This window comes from Lonchura striata, chromosome 1 (assembly GCF_046129695.1).
Source record: "Lonchura striata isolate bLonStr1 chromosome 1, bLonStr1.mat, whole genome shotgun sequence".
NCBI classification, from domain to species: Eukaryota; Metazoa; Chordata; class Aves; order Passeriformes; family Estrildidae; genus Lonchura; species Lonchura striata.
Window position 1 is genome coordinate 62016959 of NC_134603.1, and position 20358 is coordinate 62037316.

At 36.8% G+C, this 20358-nt stretch overlaps 1 protein-coding gene across 1 annotated transcript in view; it reads right to left on the reverse strand.

Annotated features, from left to right (window-relative positions):
* The window catches only part of GABBR2 (gamma-aminobutyric acid type B receptor subunit 2), a 453073-nt gene that overhangs the window by 187510 nt on the left and 245205 nt on the right, over positions 1-20358 (reverse strand). Inside the window, exon 9 of the mRNA XM_021528727.3 lies at positions 7317-7377. Coding sequence (XP_021384402.1) covers positions 7317-7377 — 61 coding nt within the window. The remainder of the gene's footprint in view (positions 1-7316; positions 7378-20358) is intronic.

The following is a 20358-nucleotide window of genomic DNA, read 5'->3' on the forward strand; positions in this document are numbered from 1 at the left end:
GGGGGTAACATTGCTTCTGGTAGGTATGGAACACAACAAAAACTGAACAGGAAACGTGTCAAAAAATTTACAATAAAAGGGGAAAACAGCTATAAACATATATTAAATATAATTTCCTGTATGGTTTCATCTGACAGAGGACTGTTATAAAAGTAAGTGAAATACTGATATTAAAATTACAGGTGAAGTTCAGTGCTAGTGAGGTACAGCATAACATACAAGAGAAAATGAATATCAAGTATACAAATGCAGCTGCTGGATCTAAGTAATTAAGAGCAACCAGGATGAGGCCCTGGACTAACTGTGGCTGGTTCTTCGAAAACATCAATGCTGTACTCACCGGTGGCCAAAGAGCCAAAAAGAGGATGGATGTGGCAAGACAATATTGTGAAAGAAGTTAAAATAATGCAAAAAGGTCATTCAGAAATATGAGTTATGGAGGTGGATATTTCAGAGCTGTGTGTGGCTCTCATTAAGCTCTCACAAAGAAAAGAATATCAAGAAACATAGAGGCTTATTAGAATTATAGATCAGCTTTTACATGATGAAAAAACTAAATGGATGTCAAAGACTTGCATTTCTAAAGAGACTTATTGATAAGAGAGATCTGTAAAACATGAACAATTTATAAAAAAGTAAGACACAGTTATTCACTGCTTATCACTTCACAAAAAGCAGGGTATGCCCAGTGAAATTCTAAGACAGTTGATTTAAAACAAACAGATGGAAGGGCTTTAATCATTACATGCATCATCATTTTGTGAAACTCATTGCCAGTAGATGTGTTGAAGGCTGAAAGTATAAATGGATTCATGAAAGACATGACAAATTGATAGACAATAAATCCACATGCACTGATTAAACCTTATGGTCCAAAGACACCTTCCAGCTCAAACAGGCATGGAAACACTTGCCTTTTGGATCTCAGAGTGTAAACCACACACCTATTCCAATACAGATAGCCACCCATAACGTAGACTTAGCATCTGCTTGGGAAATCCCAGCTTCAATTCACTTTCTGCCTGAGGAGAGCTGTAGTTTTTACCTCTTTGCATTTATACACACATCCGGATAATGATTTTCACTTTTTGTCCTGCTAAATCTTTGTACAAGATAGAAAAAAAAATTCCAGATGGATAGACCAGGAGACAAAGGGTAAGTGGCCCTGACACCGATTAGCAGTTTTGATGCTCACTTGGCTCCCTCACTTGGAGGGATCAAAAGATTTACATTCAAATAAATTGGATTTAGAGGAAAAAAGAAAACAACAAAACACAGAATTGATACTGGAGGAGCAATTAAATGTAATGTTTCCTCCCTACAAATAACCTAGTCACAACTCTAGGGTTCCATGCTTATCCTATGTCTCTTACTAGAAACAATACAGTGAAGTACAACAAATGGTATTAGTAGCATAACGTGGACAAGTATTTGTAAATAAAATGACAGAATCACATTATGGACACTGCAGAGGAGCAACAGCTCCAGAAGAAATGCAACTGGAATTGTAGAGAACTCAAGATGTAATAAAAGTCATCTGTCTGTCTCAAGGCACAACGAATACATCTACAGCACGTCAGGTGTCTGTTTAACTTGTTTTTCAAAACTTCAAAATATAGAAATTTTATTCATTTTCTAGAGTTTAAATATCCTTTTCATTAAGAGGTTTTTCCTAACATTGGCTCAAATCTCCACTCCTATTCAAATCTTTTAATTCTCAGCCAGACAATGAGGACAGGACAAGAAGCTGTGTTATCAGCAGCTGTCATGCATTTTGACCATGGTCTCTAAGCAGCCTAGATATTTTGGTTTTTATATTGAGGTACATTCTTAATCTCCTGTTTTCTCTGCACATTTTTCTTAAATCAGTACCAGACACAGTAGTTAGCTATAGCCTTTTGGCACCAGGGAGATTAAAAGGATACTATTATTTTAACACCTCAGAAATTTTCTTTTTTTACCTTTTCATGTTTTTGCTTATCCATGTTCATTCACCTACTGTAATCTTTAGGGTTTTTTTGTATAACTATGGACCGATGAGTTATTCTCCATTTTGTATTTGTCCAAATGTTTGCTGCCAATGTAGTACCAGAAATCTGACCTAAAAAAGTTTTATTTTTCTCCTGATTACTTCTTCAAATTCTTAATATTGTTTTGAATCCTTGTCTAGTCTTCCTTGTGCTTGCTGACTCTCCCAGAGATAATTGTACATTTTGGTAATTATATATTCTAGTTCATCTTCTTAATTAGTAATGTCAGTATTCAGTGATTCCAGATTGAAGGCTCACCCTTTCAGAGTTCTATTTGGTATACCCCTCCATATTGAAATGGGACTTTAAATCAGTTTTAAATCAGATACTTTTATATTTGTATAGATCATGGTCTAGAGGAAGGTGTGCCTGTCCATGGCATGGGGGTTGTAGCTAGATGACCTTTAAGGTCCCTTTCAACTCAAACCTTTTTTGATTCTGTGAATTGATAACTAAGCTAAAAAACCACTGTTCACTAAGGTATGGACAATTACAATAAGATTACACTATTAATATGGAGATAAAAATGGTACTGGACATGGTAAAGCAAGAAGTCTTCAAATTAGCCATTCATGTGATTACAGTCAAGACCTCCTGTTAAGATGTGTCAGAAGTAAGCTTTCTGACTTCTTCAGTAATTCCCTTTATTGTTTGCTTATGAGCCTTTATGGAAGCAAGAACCAACAGTATGCTGGACTGTATTTAGAATAATAGAAGGAAACTTTTCCAGGGTTGGATTGATGCCCTTGGAGAACAAGTTGTAGGTGAACTGAGGATGCAGGAAAGTAATCCTGGGTTCTTGCATACCTTCCTATTGACTGTAGAATATACATTTCTTTGTCGACTTCCTTTGATTAAACTCAGAGAAGAGTACCTGGTGCTTTTACTGCAGAAGTTCAGTAAGGCTTTTCCTGAGAAGACCAAAGGTTTTGCACTTGGCAAGTCCCACTCTCCCTCTCGCTTGATGTGCAGATCAGCTTTCAACACTAACAAGTGTCATACCACATTACCTGGCTTAATGAGTTGAAACACAAATTCTTCCCAGAAAGACACAGCAGGTGATCTCCCACTTCTTTAAAGTTTTTATCCAATATGCAGTACCAAAGACTTTTGTTCTTATCTACACAAAGCACAATTTCTGGACAGTTAATTTGTATTTGTTTATAATTCTTTGATTTTCCTTTTTAACCTATTCCAACACAGATGTTCTTAACTTTTGTTTAATGCCTGACAGAAATAGGAGTCCGACTGAAAGCAAAGTTCTTTCTAGGCTCTAGTCAGATTAATCAGGAAGGATCTGCAAAGTGAAACATTTTGAAGGACAGGTATAGATCTGTTCTTGAAGCTTCGCATGTCACAGCAATCAACAATCTCAGCTTTGTTACTGCCCTCCTTGCTCCCTGATACACCCACAAAAGTTGTCAGGACTCTTTTTCAGCTCTCTCTAGACAAAAGATTTTGACCATCTACTTCAACTACATGTCTAACTATGAGAAGAGTTCTTAAATTACACCCATGGACAAACTGCCATTCATTCAGAAGGATGCCAACTTCAAACATCAATTGGATATCTCAGCTAAATTAACAGTCTGCTCTTTATTTACCAGTAAGGTAGGAGGAGAAAATGCTATTGCATATGCTTTGTATTCTCTGTTGCATACTAAATAATTCCTGGGAGGTATTCATGATCTATACAACAGCAAGCAGTTTGGTCACAGCTATCTCTGGCACCATCTGTTTGACCACTTGCAAAAGTAACAGACTGCAGAGAAGCTGAAAAAGAGGCACGACTAGTATGAGTTTGAGAAAAACTGTATCTAGATCCAAAATTAAAACAGCTATCCAGAATTTCATCACAGTGTGTCAGCTGTACTGCAGTTACCCCTTGAACCCTCACAGGCTGGTTTTCCCTTGCCTCTGGCAGATGTGCCTGTCTGCTTTGTCCATAGCCAAAATGTTTGCAGATAGTCTCATTAAAACAAGTTTCCAGCAAAGAACAGAAAATTTAACTCCTGAGATTGCCCTGCTGATTTTTCTACCCAAGCAAATGAAGAACAGAGGCTTTGGCCATATTCTGATACATGATTACCTACTTATCTGCTTTATTTTTCTGCATTGAATTATTTCAACTGTGACCAGCTGACAACTTTCATTTAAATTGTTAAAGAAATTATAAAGCTGCATGGATGAAAAAATGACTCTTGAAGTATGGAACACTAACACTGGATATTCCTAATTATTATGTTTGGATAATAAGCTACTAATACATTTAATATAAGCTATATTCATAATTACAACTAATCTTACAAAAGCAATTACAAGATATTTTTGATGTGGTCTTTTTTCCTTGAAATCATCATGATTTGTATTGTATTCTTTAAAAAAAACTTTAACCAATGAGTTGTATATCTGTCTCATGCTTGATCACTCCTAATAGCTATGTCTGCAAAGGAAAACCCCATTTACCATTTCAAGCACTGGGCTTAATTAACTTCTTTACATTACTAGGAACTTTCCCAATAGTTCAAGAATTATTAAATGTTAATGAGAATGTTTCAGAAAGTTTCCTAACCAATAAAGGATTCTCTTGAACAAATTAATAATGTCTACAATTACACCACAAATATTGAATATAAAAGCTTTGAACAAAACTAATAGCAATAAAAGAAGAACAGAAAAATCCTTGATAATATTTAGACTATCATTTGTAGTTAAAAAAAGAAAAGCTTTCATCTGTGGTGTTATACTGTTCCTTATTTCAATTTCTCATACATTTTTGCTCATTCTCTTTATTTCCAAAATGGGTGAGAAATTAAACAAACTTGAGACGAGCCTTAAGATGTGTTGACTGAACGATTGCTCGCATGAGTAGAAATCCAGCCCTTCTCTAGCGTTTCTCCACAGGATATTTGAGTTTTTTTCTGTAGGCTACTTGGAAACCTTTGTTTGATGATCAAAATACCAAGTATGTGCCTGAACCACTTCTGAAATGTTGGAACTCAAAATGTCCCTCAGACATTTTTAGAGGTTCCAGGCCTTGGTCAGAAGCATTTTAGACCCTGGCAAGCAGCTGCAAACAGCTGTGATTTTGAGTTTGAGCCATGGAATGAGTTACCGAATTTGAAGGTGGAACAAGCAGTCACAAAGGGTTAGATAGTATAGTAGAAGTAGTTACAAAGTAGAGGGGAAAATTTTTTAGTATTGTACAGGGGTGTTTTAGCACCTGTACAGGGGGGTTTTTACTTTGTACATGGGGGTCAGAAGTTCTAAGATGGAGGAAAGTGGGCTGATCCTGTTCTTCCTCCTTCTTCTTCCTTGCCTCCATGATCTTGGTGATGCTGGCACTTGTGGATTGGTTTAGAGTAGAAAAGCACTTTGTAATATAGGTAGTAGGTATTGGGGAAAAACTGTAAACATGAAACACATAATATATCATATAAAAGATAGCAGCAGCCCTGGGTGGGGGGAGGGAGAAGAAGAAGACAGCAGACAGGGAGGATGTCAGGGTGTGTGTGTGTGCCTCTGCCCAGGCTGCTGATCAAGCAGCCGCAGGCCAAGAAGACAATCTTTTAGATAACTAACAATAAACTGCCTTGAGACCGAACAGCAAGAGGCTGCTGAGTCTTTCTTTGGAAGCACGGGTTGGAGGAGAGACTTTACCACCACACGGGACCCCTGAACCAGGCCAGGGGCTCCCACACTGAAAGTAATTTTGCAATTGCAAGGGATTTTAAAGATGTGGTTGTCTCCCGTGTTTTTATTGATCTAGCAATATTTCAGATGATGGTAAAACCATTTGTGTTAAATAGTGTCTAATATGAAATGAAAATATTGTAAAGAACCTCAATATAAAATCGGCTATCCTGGACTTCTGCTGCTCTTCTGGATTAGTTCAGTGACATATATTGCACCTCCCAATGATTCCAAATCACATCCTAAATGTGCAGAGGGAACATGACAAATTTCCTCCTTTCTCAGATGTTCTAGAAGGGTACATGTAGCTACCTTATGCAAAATGCATTAAAGCACCTCCAGACTTCTGAGGGAAAACACCTCTTGTAAAAATTTTGTCATGATTCTTTCATGTGGCAGTAAGCACTGCTCTTATGTAAAAAAACAGGGATGGGGGGGAGGAAGAAGAGGAAGCAATCAATATTTATCATTAGTGTTGAGCAAGAATTCCTAAATTACATTACCGTGAGATGATGCCTGCAAAGTTTTGGTGGGTTCAAATGTTTCTGGGAGCATGAGTTAATAGCATCACTTACAGTTGTGAAGGCAAGAACAATTCTGAAGATTGCTTCAGTAATTCAGAATGAGTAACAACAGAACCCCTCAAGTGCATTGCTGTTCATTAATAATAATGTCCATACAGCAGAAAATTTCTGTTTAAAGAATGAGCCTTTGTAACTTGGTCAGCAGGATTATGTTTAAAGTGCTCTCCTGAAAACAAAGGGAGAGCAAGCTTCTCTCTCATGCACTGTATGAAAAGAATTTGCCAGCTTACTTCTCCCTCACGAGACCATCCAAATGCAATCATCTCTTGTTTTATCTCAGCCTCAGCCCGGGAAAAAAAACACATGAATTGCATTCTATAAACTGCAGAAACAACTACAATATGAATCACCATTTCTGCAGAAACCACTCCCAGCAAGTGCCTCATCCTGGCTGCAAATGGCCCCTGACAAATCCCTACGGCTCCATTTGTGGTCTCTGCTGCTGAGACCATTCCCTGCAGGAGCAGCTCAGGCTGAGAGGATGCAGCAGGCTTGGTGAGTTGTGCTGTGGAGCATGTTGCCTCCAAGGGATGGGGTCAGCAGTTTGTGTCCTCTGCATGCTGAGGGACTGGTTCCTGAAGCAACTTTTAGCAAGCAGTTGCAGAATGTCAAAAGTGAGTCTTCAGAGAGTGCAAAAACTAACTTGAAAGAGCTTAACAACAAAAATCCTCTCTAAATTCCACTTCACATTGGTTTTAAAGAAACAACTGCATTAAAAAGTAGATACTTAGCTGAGCAGTAGGGTTTTTTAAACAGGTACAGGTTGCTATAGATCAGTAGTTTCTAGAAATATGGATATTGTAATCAAGAAAAATTCCAAGAAATACCCCACTCAAGGTTCAGAACACCGCATTTTAAACAGGTAATAAACAATTACTAAGTTCCTTTCATCATCTTCCATGCACTTCCTGGTCAAAATAATTGTACATATTTAAAACATCCTGAAACAAATGCAACTGACACAAAAGTTTGAAACTGCATAATATAATGAAAATTATTTGCAACCTACCTTGGAATTGTGTAAATTTGATGGTTCCCATTCTCTCTCCATTTTTGAAAACAACTTCACCCTAAATAAAATAAATGAACACCTTAGAAGTTTTATAAATCTCTCATAATATAGTTTTACATTAACATTTTAATTTTTCATTGACTATTAAAATTACCAAAGCAATATTTAAACTCTGAAGATAGCAGATTCAAGCAGATCCAAAATAATTAAAGAACACCTCCTTAAAACATTCTCTTCTGCAGATTTCAAGTGGCCTTAGAAAGCTGGCCAGAGTTAACACCCACTTTTCATTTCAAGGAAATGGAAGTGCAATAAAGCCAGCAACTTATTGAATTTCAGATTATAAGAGATATGCAAACAATTGATTTTCACTATTTGCTTTATGAAGGATATGCAAAAATCTTCAAAGATCACACAAGAAAATAGTTTTCCTCTTCATTTATCAATCACAATTGTCTGAAAGGCTCTAGAAGCTATTTATCTTGTTTTATATACTTATCGTGCTAGATTATGGATGCCAGTAGCTCCTATGGCTTGGTTTTGTACTATATCAACGTGTGTCCTAGTATTCATTTTAATTGTAATGTCTTTAAGTCAGTACTACCATTTGTGGTGCTATACACCGTTACTTCTCAATATAATGGTCATGGAGGTTAAAACCTCCTCACATACCCCTAGAAAATTATTCTCATCTTTTATCCTATCATTCTGGATTAAATTAAGAAAAGATCTTGTTAAATTTCCTCCTTACTTCAGCTATTTCGTAATTGAGCATGAAAGAAGAGGGTTTCATTCATTTATGGTAAGTATTTTTAATATTTGAACCTGTAGTGGAGAGCTTAGTGCTGTCAAGATAGATTGCTGTTCTACTTCATCCCTGGTTTGGCTTATTAACACCATCTCCATAAATCTTTGTTTTGGCAGACAACAGAGTAAAAGAAACCAAATGGTAAACCTGTGAGACTACAATACATTTCTCTGTACCAGACTGTCACTTTTTGAATAACCCTTTCTGGTCACTGAAGGCCTCTGAAGTACTGAAGTCAGGTCCCTGCAGCTAGAGTGCAATAGTTTTGTAGTACAGCACACTCACCTCCCCACCATTTTCTACAAGCCACAAACACCATTTCCCTTTAATAAATAGAAGAAACCTTAAAAAAGTGTAAGCCACATTGTTCTAAACTTTAAGCAACAAAAACCCCCTTCTCTGGCTATTTAAAAAAAAAAAAAGATAATTACATTTGAAGCAAAAGAAGTTATACAAATAGACAATAAAATGTTGAATTTAATTTTATAAAATACAGCAATGCTAGTAAAAAATAAGCCAATCAGTGTTTCAGAAACCTGTCTTTAGGAATTATGTGCTGATTTATAGCATGAGAAGTGAGCTATAATCTTATGATATTCTAGAGCTCTCATCAAGCCATTTCTTTGTTACTGAGATAACATGCCATAAGATTTAGCTGGAGAGTTGTCTTTACACTTGAGATTCATAAATTATTAAAAGTGATTTTTCTTTATTTAAAGTGGAAGATGTTTGAATAATAGATATTGTTAATATACACATTAAGATGAGATATTCCAAAAGTTAGTTTTAGTACTATTTTGTCCTTTCTTTTTACCTCATCACACACTCCAGCACATGTATCAGTACAAACTACAGTTTATGGTGTGACTACATCTTATGAAATCCATATGAATATAGAAATACACAAAATCCTAATTTTTCTTTCATTGTGTTTTTGTGACATTACACAGGTATATTTAGATATTTATTAGCAAACGGACCAGTGATTGTATAGAATTAAAGAAAATAATTGAAGCACTGTTGATACTAACTTCTTCAGAACATGATCATCATATTCAAAAATATTTAGTGATCAAGTAAAAATTTTATTTCAAGAGATGTAAAATAAGACCTTGGTCCTGAACCAGCATTTAAATCAACTGCACAAGTGAATAACCTGCACTTAGAACAAACCCCACATTTTACTATATATTAAATAGCTAATTAGCAAAGCTTTCCTCTTCCATTACACACAGGTCATCCCAATGGAGACCAACAGAAACCACAATGGTGTCTTGGTGCCTATTTAATTTTCTTCAATCTACCCTCTACATTTTTTCTTTCTTTACTGGTTGTAAAAGTGAATGCCAGAGTAAATACCAATCTGCCCAGCTGATCTGCCCAACTTTGAGCTGTAGACAGGCATCTTCACCCTAGCAATGACCCTTGAAAAGTTGATGGGAAGGAAATAGACAGTTTGTGGCTTGGAATCCAACAGACAGAGATGGGAGCAGAGGGTGGAAAAGGAGCTGAATGAGCTCAGTCTGTCACAGTTTGGCCCCCCTGGATATTGCTGCTGGTGTGTACAGCCAGAAAAACATACAGAATTTAAATTTTTTGGCCCAAATACATCCTTGCATTTGGGATTCATTGCAACTTCATAACTCATCATTCAACCTTACACAGGTGTACTTTATTTAGCTTTCTTAAATGTACTACCAGTCATAAGTATAAACCATACTAGTCTCACAGTACAAGTTAGGTGACTCAAACAACAGAAATATAGAAGCTTATGATGTAGGTTTTTAAGTTTTTGTTTGTTTTCATTTGTTGGTTTGCTTTTTGATACATCTCTGACCTGCTTCCCTTTCAATTGTCTTTTTTTTTTTCCCTTCCCTTAAAAAAACTTGAATGTCCTTTACAAATGATGAAAACCAGACTGGATCAAACATTTCAAGAGCATCAATCTCACCCTTGTCACATACAAGGGTATCATCTCCCTATTTCTTCTGAGTACCATCATCTTTTTTGTGCTCTGTTTTACAATATCGATTTGTGTACTTTGTTATACAGAGTAACTGTTTCACCCCCTTAATAAAAAGACATTTTCTACCCTCCTTGGATGTAGTCTTTCCCTTTATCTTAAGTCATTAGTTCTTTATTTGTGGTCAGATAAGAAATCCACATCATCCATTCACACTGACACATGGGACTCCCCCTGTCTTTACAGCAGTCATTTGTCTCTACTTGGAAGGAACTGTATATTATGCTTCTCTATTTTTTTCCTGGTGGTTAAAAAGCAGGTCTCTTTGCTATGTTATGAACATGTCATGAGCTCTTTTTGAGCTACTGAGCACTAGCATTTATTATAATTTTCTTTGCATTATCTTTGACAGTATTATTATTCAGTTCTGGACAGAGGCCCATGCCAAAGTTAGAATTCTTTCATTCTTCATACACTGAAATCCACAGCCAGCACATTTTTTTCATTCATATCCTTAGTTTTCTTTGTCTTCTTCAATCAAACCAGAGTTCATAACTTTCTTAACTACTCTCTCAGTCAGGGCCAGGTCTGCATTTTGACCATCCTTTAATTTACGTGTGTATTTTCTTCTGCAAACAATCTCAAATTTAGTAAACAGAGAAATAAGTGCATAGTATTTACTTAATAGTTTTCAGTAGTATCCCTACAGCAAATGTCTCCTTTAGACCATGTTTACTCCTTCAGCAGTTTTCCATCACATGACACTGAACAGCTGTTTATTCAACCGTTTATCATATACCCAGCCTATACTTGTTGCTGGTTTAATATGCCATAAATATACATTCAAGCTAAATTAACAATACAAATACCCCTTAATCAGAGGAAAAACCATGAGAATGTTGACAGAAATACCACAGTTGGATGCAAGACAGTTAAATACTACAGGGCTTCTGTGCCCTGTGTGTTTTCTGATGGGGCAACACATGTCAGGACACTGCTTCAGTTCCAGTTCACTGCCCAGGAATCTGGGTTACTCTGCCCTATAGACAAGTCATCTACTCAACAGTATTTAAAGCCCACTCCAAAAGTGACCATCAGTATTTTCCCAAAAAAAAGTTAACTCATTCACTTTTGGGGCACTTGAGTGAGATACTTGAGATCAAGTAAACAATCTAAATAAATGCATGCAGAAATACCTGAAAAGCAGTAAAATAACTATGACAACTGAAATATTTTACATAATTCCATATATTTTTACATATTTATACAATATCTAAAATTTAATGTGTCTCTTGAAGTTCTGTGACATCTACTGAAATCAAGGTGCACTTCTGAACTTGTAGTTTCCTTTTTGGTCTAGGTCCAATAAAAGCACCAGCCAAGGAGGGTGAAGCATCCCAGGACAGGAAACCTAAGAGTTCACTATTACCCAAGAGGGCAGCTTACTGGCCTCTCACATCGCTCCTAGCTATACAGCTCCACACCTACCTGGTGGTAGCTCAGCATTCACTGGGCCCCTGTGTGAGCTGTAGTGGCCTACTAAACCAGCAAAATACATTCAGTGTTTTTTGTTTGTTTGTTTTTGGTTTTTTTATTGCTTTGGCAAGTGGGCGATATGTTGTTTCTGAATTGCTGAACCAGAGCCAGCACAAAGGAGCCCTGAAAGGATGCAGGTACTAACAGAAGGAGGTAGGAGGAAGGGAGCAAGACACTCTCTGTTAGACCCAGATCCTTTCAGAAGACTTTCTATGTTTTTATGCAATCCACCCAGCCTGCTACTCACATGTTGCACTCAATTTACTTGTTTAGGCTCCTTAGCTACTGACACATCTTCCCTGTCATGCACAAAGCAGTATGCTGGGTTTCTGTGGCTCTTGGTTCTGCAACTTGTGGGCAGTGAAGAGCTATATAGGGGAATTCATAGCCTCTTCCATCCTCCAAACTTCATGTCCAAGATAGTGGTGTTTATAGAGGAAGGGAATATAATTTATTCAACCAAGCTTTTAGCCCTGCATGTATAACCTCGCTTCTGAAACAAAACAGCAAGCTTCCAGCTGAGGGCAGCTTATGCACAAGTCTTCTGGTTTCAACCTAGTTACATCACTCATTCAGCTGCAGACAAAGAACTAAGCACAGGAGATGTAAGCAGAGTGCAAGAGAGGATACCAAGGAGACAGAAGTGAAGGTGTAATCCCCTGTGGGATAAAGAGGTAACCATCATCTTTCAATAAATGAGAGGAGAGCAGAAGGCAGAGGGTGACAAAAATTAAAATGCTCTGTCAAATCAACAATGCTTCTCAGCCCATGATTCTATATCTTTAGACTGCTGTGGATAAAATTTTTCTAGAACATTTGATCAAAACAGACTCAGTGACTGCTGCTTTTCAGGTCTTGAGTCTATTTTCAGAAAAGGTGTTTCCTTCAAAATTTTCAATATTAGGGACTAAAATCTGAAACAGTTTACAATCCATTGGGATGTCTTTTTCCTGCCTGTTTTCTCTCTTATGACATTTTCCAAAAGCTTTGGGTAAATGAACACTGTTGTCTGGAGAGCAGCAGAACAGCTCAAAGAACAGGGTGAAGCATAGCTAAAAATGTGGTCTTGGCTAATATTTTCTAAATGAAGAAATACCATCATTCTCATCTAAACAGGAACTTTTGTTCTAGCCATGACAGAGCAGGCATGAAATAGCAGGAAAAAAATGAACAGGTCATACCCACAAACAAAGTAGTTTCCCACACAAAAACCACTGGCTTTGGAGAAAAACAGTGTGGAAGAAGGAAGATAAATTGTTGGAAGAGAATCACTAAGAAAAAAAAAAATCTGGTAATCATGACAGGGATGAAAAAGAAGAATGAAAAATTGGCATTCATCAGATCCCTTAATATTGGAACTAGGATGCACTCATCTATTAGGACTTTGGCCTAACACAGAAAAATCATCAATGTTTTTCACATTATTCCTTTGCACAGCAGGTAATGATCTTCTGAAAATAGCATTGAGTGAGAATTACTTATAGATATCTCTTTAATTTAGAAACAGAGGACTGGGAAGTGATCCAGTCTACAGATCTCGTGCAACACTTCAGATATTCAAACCTAGCTTCCGTGAACTCTTGGAAGTCAGACAGGTAAATGGAAAATTATATCTCAGAGATCAGGAAATATTAATGATTTTTTAAATAGGTTACAGAAACTGCTCTCATATGAATGAAGTATGGGGTAAGTAGATGTACAAGTTCACATCAGAGGCAATTTGGAAATAAAGAACATGGAAGAGAGATTATATAAGTTCCTTTTTTTTCCTCCCCCATGGCAAAAACTGTTCTGGGCAAAAATATCTGGCAATTTTAATAAAAAAGATGGGCTTTATGTCTCATATTTGCCAAGATCTTTGTTAGCATCAGCTAATTCAAGTAGTCTGTGGCATTGCCTATTGTGTTCTGCTTTGGGCAACTTGCCTACCTTAAATGCTTACAGAATAAGTAATAGAGTGCCTCAAAATTAAAAAAAAAAATCCCTGATGAATAAAATAATTTCTTTAGACTATCTTGAATTAAAATCATTTCCCCAAACCAAGTTTCCTTAAAAAAAGCAAAAAGCAATAGTGCATCTCCTAATAACATGACAGCAATGAGTCCTATTCTATAGCTGGGCTGGAAGAAATGGGAGCTGAGGATCAACACCTACAGTTGCAAATTAAGTATAACATCATTATGCCCTATCATTCCCATATATCCTCAATCTAGTATTATGTGGAAATACAAAGGACTGGAAGACTTACCACCATGGTTTCATTGTTCTTCTACTACGCTCCCTTCTAAATAATGAGTTCCAGTTCATTCAGCCTCTTCTTCCAAGGATAGGGAATTTTTTTTTATTTTTCCTATGTCCCCTCTCTAAGCCTCTGTTACAATTTTATTTATTTCCTGACAAAGGCATAACTGAAACATAGATCCTCTTGCTGTGCAGAAGGGTGCCTCTATTTCTAACTAATCTTTGCCAGCTGATCTTTACCATGTTTCAGGCAGAAATTCAACTCTTTTTTTTTTTTTTTTTTTCCTGTCTTTGTTTTTTTTTTTTTTCAGGAAAGTGAAGGAACCAGAAAGGCAACAAGACAGAATTTCTTCCCTCCATCTCATCAGCATCCTGTATCATCAGTTGTCACTGTATAAAAGTGTGTTGTTGGCAGCACAATGACATAAGCCCAGACCAAGCTGATCCATTAGATTAGCATTTAGATGCATCTAAACAATTTTACACAGCTATGCTGAAATGAGACAGCACAATCATAGCATTTCTTTCAGCACAGCAAGCAAAGGCATCATTTACGAACATCTGAGCACTCCGTTTACACACAGAAGAAAGATTAAGGAAATAATGTCCCTGACAAGGTACCAGCAATTCATAAGCAGCTAAAAGCAGGGAGAATAGGATGCTAGCCAGGAAACCACACATCAAACAGTATCAGACTTGCTGGCCATTGCAGGTGAAGAAAGATGAAACCTTTATGCTTTGTTACTCATTAATGTGCTTTTACATATTCATCTGGGCTTATGTCCAGTAAAAGGCAAGGCAGGTAGATGCTCTTTTATTCTTTATGGTCATATCATTTTTACCCAGAGTTTTTTGTGAGTTATCTCTGTCAGTGGTCAGACAATCTCTATGTTGAACATCATTAGTGGCCTTAGGTTTAAAAGAACGGCCAGAAAGAAATTAAAATGAAACATATATACTTGAGAAGCTATTTTGCAAGTTTTTTTCTGAGTACTTCAGAAACAAAATGACAGGCCCTGGAATGGTGTGCAACAAATGCTTTCAAGTCTGGTGATATTTATGATATGTAACAGCACTGACTGTTGGTTTTTAGGCAATTTCCTGATCTATGGTTGGCCTCTGAAGCATGAGGAATGTAATTCCTTTTCTCTTGACTCAATCTCTTCCAGGAGTGTATAAAAACATTGGTGTAAACAACCTGTCTTTCAAGGTGGCAAGAGAAAAGGAAACAGTCTGAAGCACTGGGACTGGGAACTCAAGCCCTTCCCATTGTGTATAAAAAAGTAAATATGAACTGCTGAAGTGATGTTCAGAATTGTTCTTACAAGGGTGAATCCCTGATAATTTCACTTTCTAGCTTTGTGTGTCTGTAGAAAAAGGGTAACAGCACTTTATCTTCCACCACCATGGGTTTTTTTTCCCCTCCTGCTTTTGCAAGAATGAATCAGAAGAGATGGCAAAAAGCTTTTTAAGGACGCCGCATTAAGCACCAGCTCCATCTCTTCAACAGTGCAATTTCATATGATGTTCTGAAGTAATTTCTTCCATTTTCTTTAAACTACATTAATCTCAGAAGAGAGCAGAACCACACAGGCTGTATTTCATTTGTTCTGATGATGACCTAAATGACTGCAGGACCCAGTGCCTCTTCTCTGTGCACCTCCTGCCCAGGCTCTGTCACATTGGCTGGACACAGGAGATTACTTTGTTTACTCTGTTCTTTCTAAAGAGCAGGCAAGCCTCTGTTATTAACAAGGGTTTCATATCCAAAGCAGAACACACTGGCATTACCCATGTGCAAGTGCTGAGCACAGTATCTTCAGACTATCTTTCTAAGTGAGCAACTTTAATGCAAAACTGCCTTAAAAAGAAAGAGGAATTAAAAAAATTTATGAAGGCCAGACAGCTTAACAAATCTCTTTCTAAGTATGTACACCTGTCAGTTGTGATGATTCTCCCTACTGGGTAGAGAAAGGACTATGACAGCAGTGTTACACGGCTACTTTACATCTGAAATTTCCCCTGCAGGCAAAAGTGTAAACTGATGCTGACCAAGGAAGACTGAATAAGCTAAAAGGTGTTTTGTTTTTTTTTTTGTAGCGAGCAGCTATCCAGGTCTAGAACACTGTTTTTCTCTCTTTTTATGCAGTACAAACTCTTACACAGGAATTCAAACTATTTATTTCGATATTCATAAAATGTTTCTAGTGATTAGAGTATTTTAAACTTTTCTTTGGCAAAACAGCTAAGAGAGTCCAAAGCACATGGGAACTGACTGGCCAGGACATTGACCTTATAATACATTTTCCAATAACCATCACTGAAATGGGTCAATTTTTCATTACAGAATGTAACAACAATTTTTGTTTCTCTAAATTTACAGTAAACTTCTAACAACCCTTTGATTTAGCCCAGTTGTAGTTTTGACTTTGCTTGACAATTGCCAGAATTGCTATGACATTTAAGATGTCTATTTCTGTAAAGCCAAAAAGCCTAGCCTAAGCTATTTCCAATCCTAAAACTCTCAGATTTAATTTTCTTTAAAATTTCAGGTTTTGTCTTTATTGCTATCAGAAAGGACTCCTGAAGACAGCTATATTTGATGATAATGAAGTAGAAGTTTTGTCCTCTTCCCTTTCTTCAGCAAGGAGTCGCTCCAGGTGATGCTTTCATCAGCATCAAATTCTGACTGAAATCTGAAGAGAAGAGCATTAGCATTGCTGAGCACAGAGATTTGAACAGGCTTGGCAGTGGCATGAAGGAGATCTAACCAGCATATTCTTAATAAAATCAAATTAAGCCCTTTTTATTGTCCATTTTAATCCTTCAGGCTATTATAACCAGTGCCAACAACCTGCAGAGAGTCAGTAAGATAAAACTGCCATAGTTTTGACACTTTAAAGATTCCCTATTGATATGCATGTAGCAGTTTCGGTGAGGAACGCTCAGATCCAAAGATGCTAAGAGGCCCGGTTTGGTTTCTGAGTGATCAGTGCCATATACCATTAGATCCTAGACAACATGGCACTTTCCAGACAGCACAGGCCACAGATCCTAAAGGTGTAGCTCTCTTCAGACTCCATAAAGTGATGCTTAGAGCAACAGCATTCCTTTGGAATCACTCTTCCTACACTTTCAGGACACTGAAGTTAAGGCTTACTGACACCTAAATGTCTTCCCACTGTGAAGGATGCGTTTAAACAATTTTGTGAAACACTTTGTTGTTTTAAATACATTATCTGCCTAAAATTAATTAAAAATAAATATCATACTAAAACTTTGTTGACATACCTAGTCACTTATTAGATAAAGTGTATTTTTCAAGGAAATATACTGCTTGAAAACTCTTCAGGATTCCCTATGGACATGATGGTGGAGATGAAAACAACAGATGATATCCTCTTGTTACTCCTTAAGTCACACCAGCTAAGTTGTGGAAATTCGTATAAAAGTGAGTTAATGAAAAGTGAGTCCTGTTTTTGGTTTTCTTCTAACTCAAGGTAGTGTTCAAAGTCCAGCTAGTACTATGAAATAGCTACAGATAAGACATCTTCTTCCTACCTATCCATGCCCCCAAGGTTTCACCCAGGACATTATCTACACCATGCCATGCAGATTAATTCAGATGCTCCCAGGTAAATGAGCTGGTAAATCTAAATAGGAAAACAAGATTGGTGTCAGTCTAAAAGTACAAGCAGATTCCCAGAGTAGCAAGCTTAGTCTAGGGAATTTCCTTTCTCAGCTCAGACACCACTAAGCTGTTACAAAAAAAACCCAAACAAACAAACAAAAAACCAACAAAAAACAACCCCAAAAACCAAAACAAACAAAAGAAAACAAAAAACAAAACAAACAAAAGAAAACAAGAAACAAAAAACAAACAAAAAAAACCCACAAAAAAACCCACCACAAAAAAAACCAAAAACAAAACCAAAACAAAAAAACACAAAACAAAAAAAAAACAATCCCCCCCCCAAAAAAACACCCAAAACCCCCCACCAAAACAACAACCAAACTAAAAACCAACCAACCAACACCCCCTAAAAATAAAAAAAAATTTAAAAAAAGAAAAAAAGATTTGCACTTATTTTAAATGTATTGTTCTCAGTTCTTGCTTCAAGAGAAGCACAGGCAGAAGCAGAGAGAGTAAATTTGGAACTGGAAGGGAATTATGGAATTACTACCCATCAATGCATTTCATTGGGCTATATTCATATCTAAGCTCCTGGAGTTATAAAACTCAGTATGGGAAGCCTTTTTACTTCCAATATTTGCATCAGAAGACTGCTTCTGAACCTGAATCTTCTTATCATTTTAAACCTGAATCTTCTTATCATTTTCACTTGCTTTCAGGTTCCTCTTATTACTGGCCATATGCTTACTTTTTGGCTCACAGTATTATTTGAAGGAGATTCCCCTTTTCTTTTTTTAAATTATATTTGTGCAGAAAAAAAGTAGTTGTCCTCTCAGCAGACTAGGTATTCTCAGTGCTGCAAGAGGGAGAGGAATAAATACCAGCTGAGTTATCTTTCCACCACAAAATTTGGTTTTAGAGAGGAGGAAGATTTTTACCTGGCCAGTCTGAAATGTCTCTCTCATGCACAAAGTGTATTGGAACTTCATATACCAGAAGGGAGGCAGGGATTGAATTTCAGTGTCCTGAAAGTGAGACTGGAGAGGAACCATTCTGGGCTGCTGTTCTCTGAACCTCAGACACCTATGCTCACCTATGCTCTCTTTAAATGACTCTGGTATTACTAAAGTAGACAGATTAATGCTCTCCTCTAATAATTTGGCAGAATAACAAAATTTATTTACTTAACACATAAGAGAAATTGAAATTTGTATATCCGTTACTTAGTTGCAATGAAAAGAAAAAAAGAATAAATTTTAAAAGACATACAAAGATGGCTGGAAAATAAATATAAAAACCTGCATACATTTTTCCCATGGAAAAAGTGCTAATATCAGTTTTCAGATTTAAAAAAATATTTTATCTGGAAGGAAAATAAATCCTTTTCTTTTGAAACTTCAAAAACAAATTTCTAAGTATTGAAAATATTGATATTTAAGTTTTGATTTTAAAAAAGTGTGTGTGTCTATCAAAAGGATGAGGGTGGCAGAATATCACTCAAAAGAGGAGATAATCTTTACTAACTCTTAACTGCACACTTTAGACAATAATGTACACAGACCTACACTAATTCCCCTAATTTACATTCAGAAAGGCCTGGACTCATTTGAATACAAGATGAGTTTTCATTTCCCTCTCTCCCTTTGCAGCCCCACACCCCTGAATCATACTGAGCTGGGCTGAACTGCAGTTTGAGCCCCAGCAGCGCACCAGCAACTGAGCAAGCTGATGCCAGGGTAAATCTACTGAGAATATTGTTGGCAGCACCTCAGCTTGTGCTGAAGGAAGTCCTGAAACTGTTCTGCAGGGCTGCTGAACTGATTTCAAGCTTAGATTTTTTCAAGCAAGCACAGAGGCCCAGACCTTGCTTTGCCAGTTTTTCTCTTCCCAGTGAAAGAGAAGGTTGTGTCATCCTCAAAAGCCTTCTTATCAGTTTAAGAAATCAAACCTTCAAGATCTAGGAAGCCTTAAACTTGGAAGAGATTTCACTGGAAAGCAAAGAAACCATTGTTTAAAGATGCAGTACTCTTCACTTTCCTACAAAAGATCCAACACTACAAGTTCCAAATAAGCACTGTGAGTTGAAGCTCACGCTGACACCTCTGTAATTAAAGCATTCCAGCATCAGATGCTTGGCTTCTTGGAGAGACAGCAATAATATCTAAACAGCCTGAAGGAAGACAAATGACAGATTCCATTATTTTCTCTGGCTATCTCCAGTATCATAACCTTTTCCTTATCTTGGTCAACACACACACTGAATGGAATAGGACTAAATTTCTTTTTAATACTCTGACACACTGCATTGCTCTATACAATAGCAGCAAACCCTGTACTCACAGCTGCCCTTAAAAATCAGTTACTTCTATTTTTGAATTCTTGTCATCAATCATCTATGCTAATTGGCCAAGTGTATGGCATCCCTATAGAGTATTAAATATCCCAAAATAACTAATGAGAAGCTTTTTATTTCATCTATCTTAAATGAAAGTGGTATTAGAATAAGAAAGTATTTCCTTCTTTGCCACTGGCATTCAATTAATATTTATGATGTTTTTCACTATATTGCAGTGATATGACAATGTTGAATCCCAGCTAGAATGAGGATACAGCACTTAAAAGGAGATTCTACTCTCTTTCTATCACTCATAAAAGGAATTAATAATTGCAAAGCAGCTAACAATTGCTTCTCAAATTAAATCATATTTATCTTCATATTCTAAGCTGGAAAAGGAATCTCAATATGTAGCAATAACTATCTTTAAAAACACTAATATTGTGAACCCATTTATTAAATATTTGTAAAGCTATTTTATGCACAGCACTAATGCTGACTGATCAAAGCATATGTAATTAA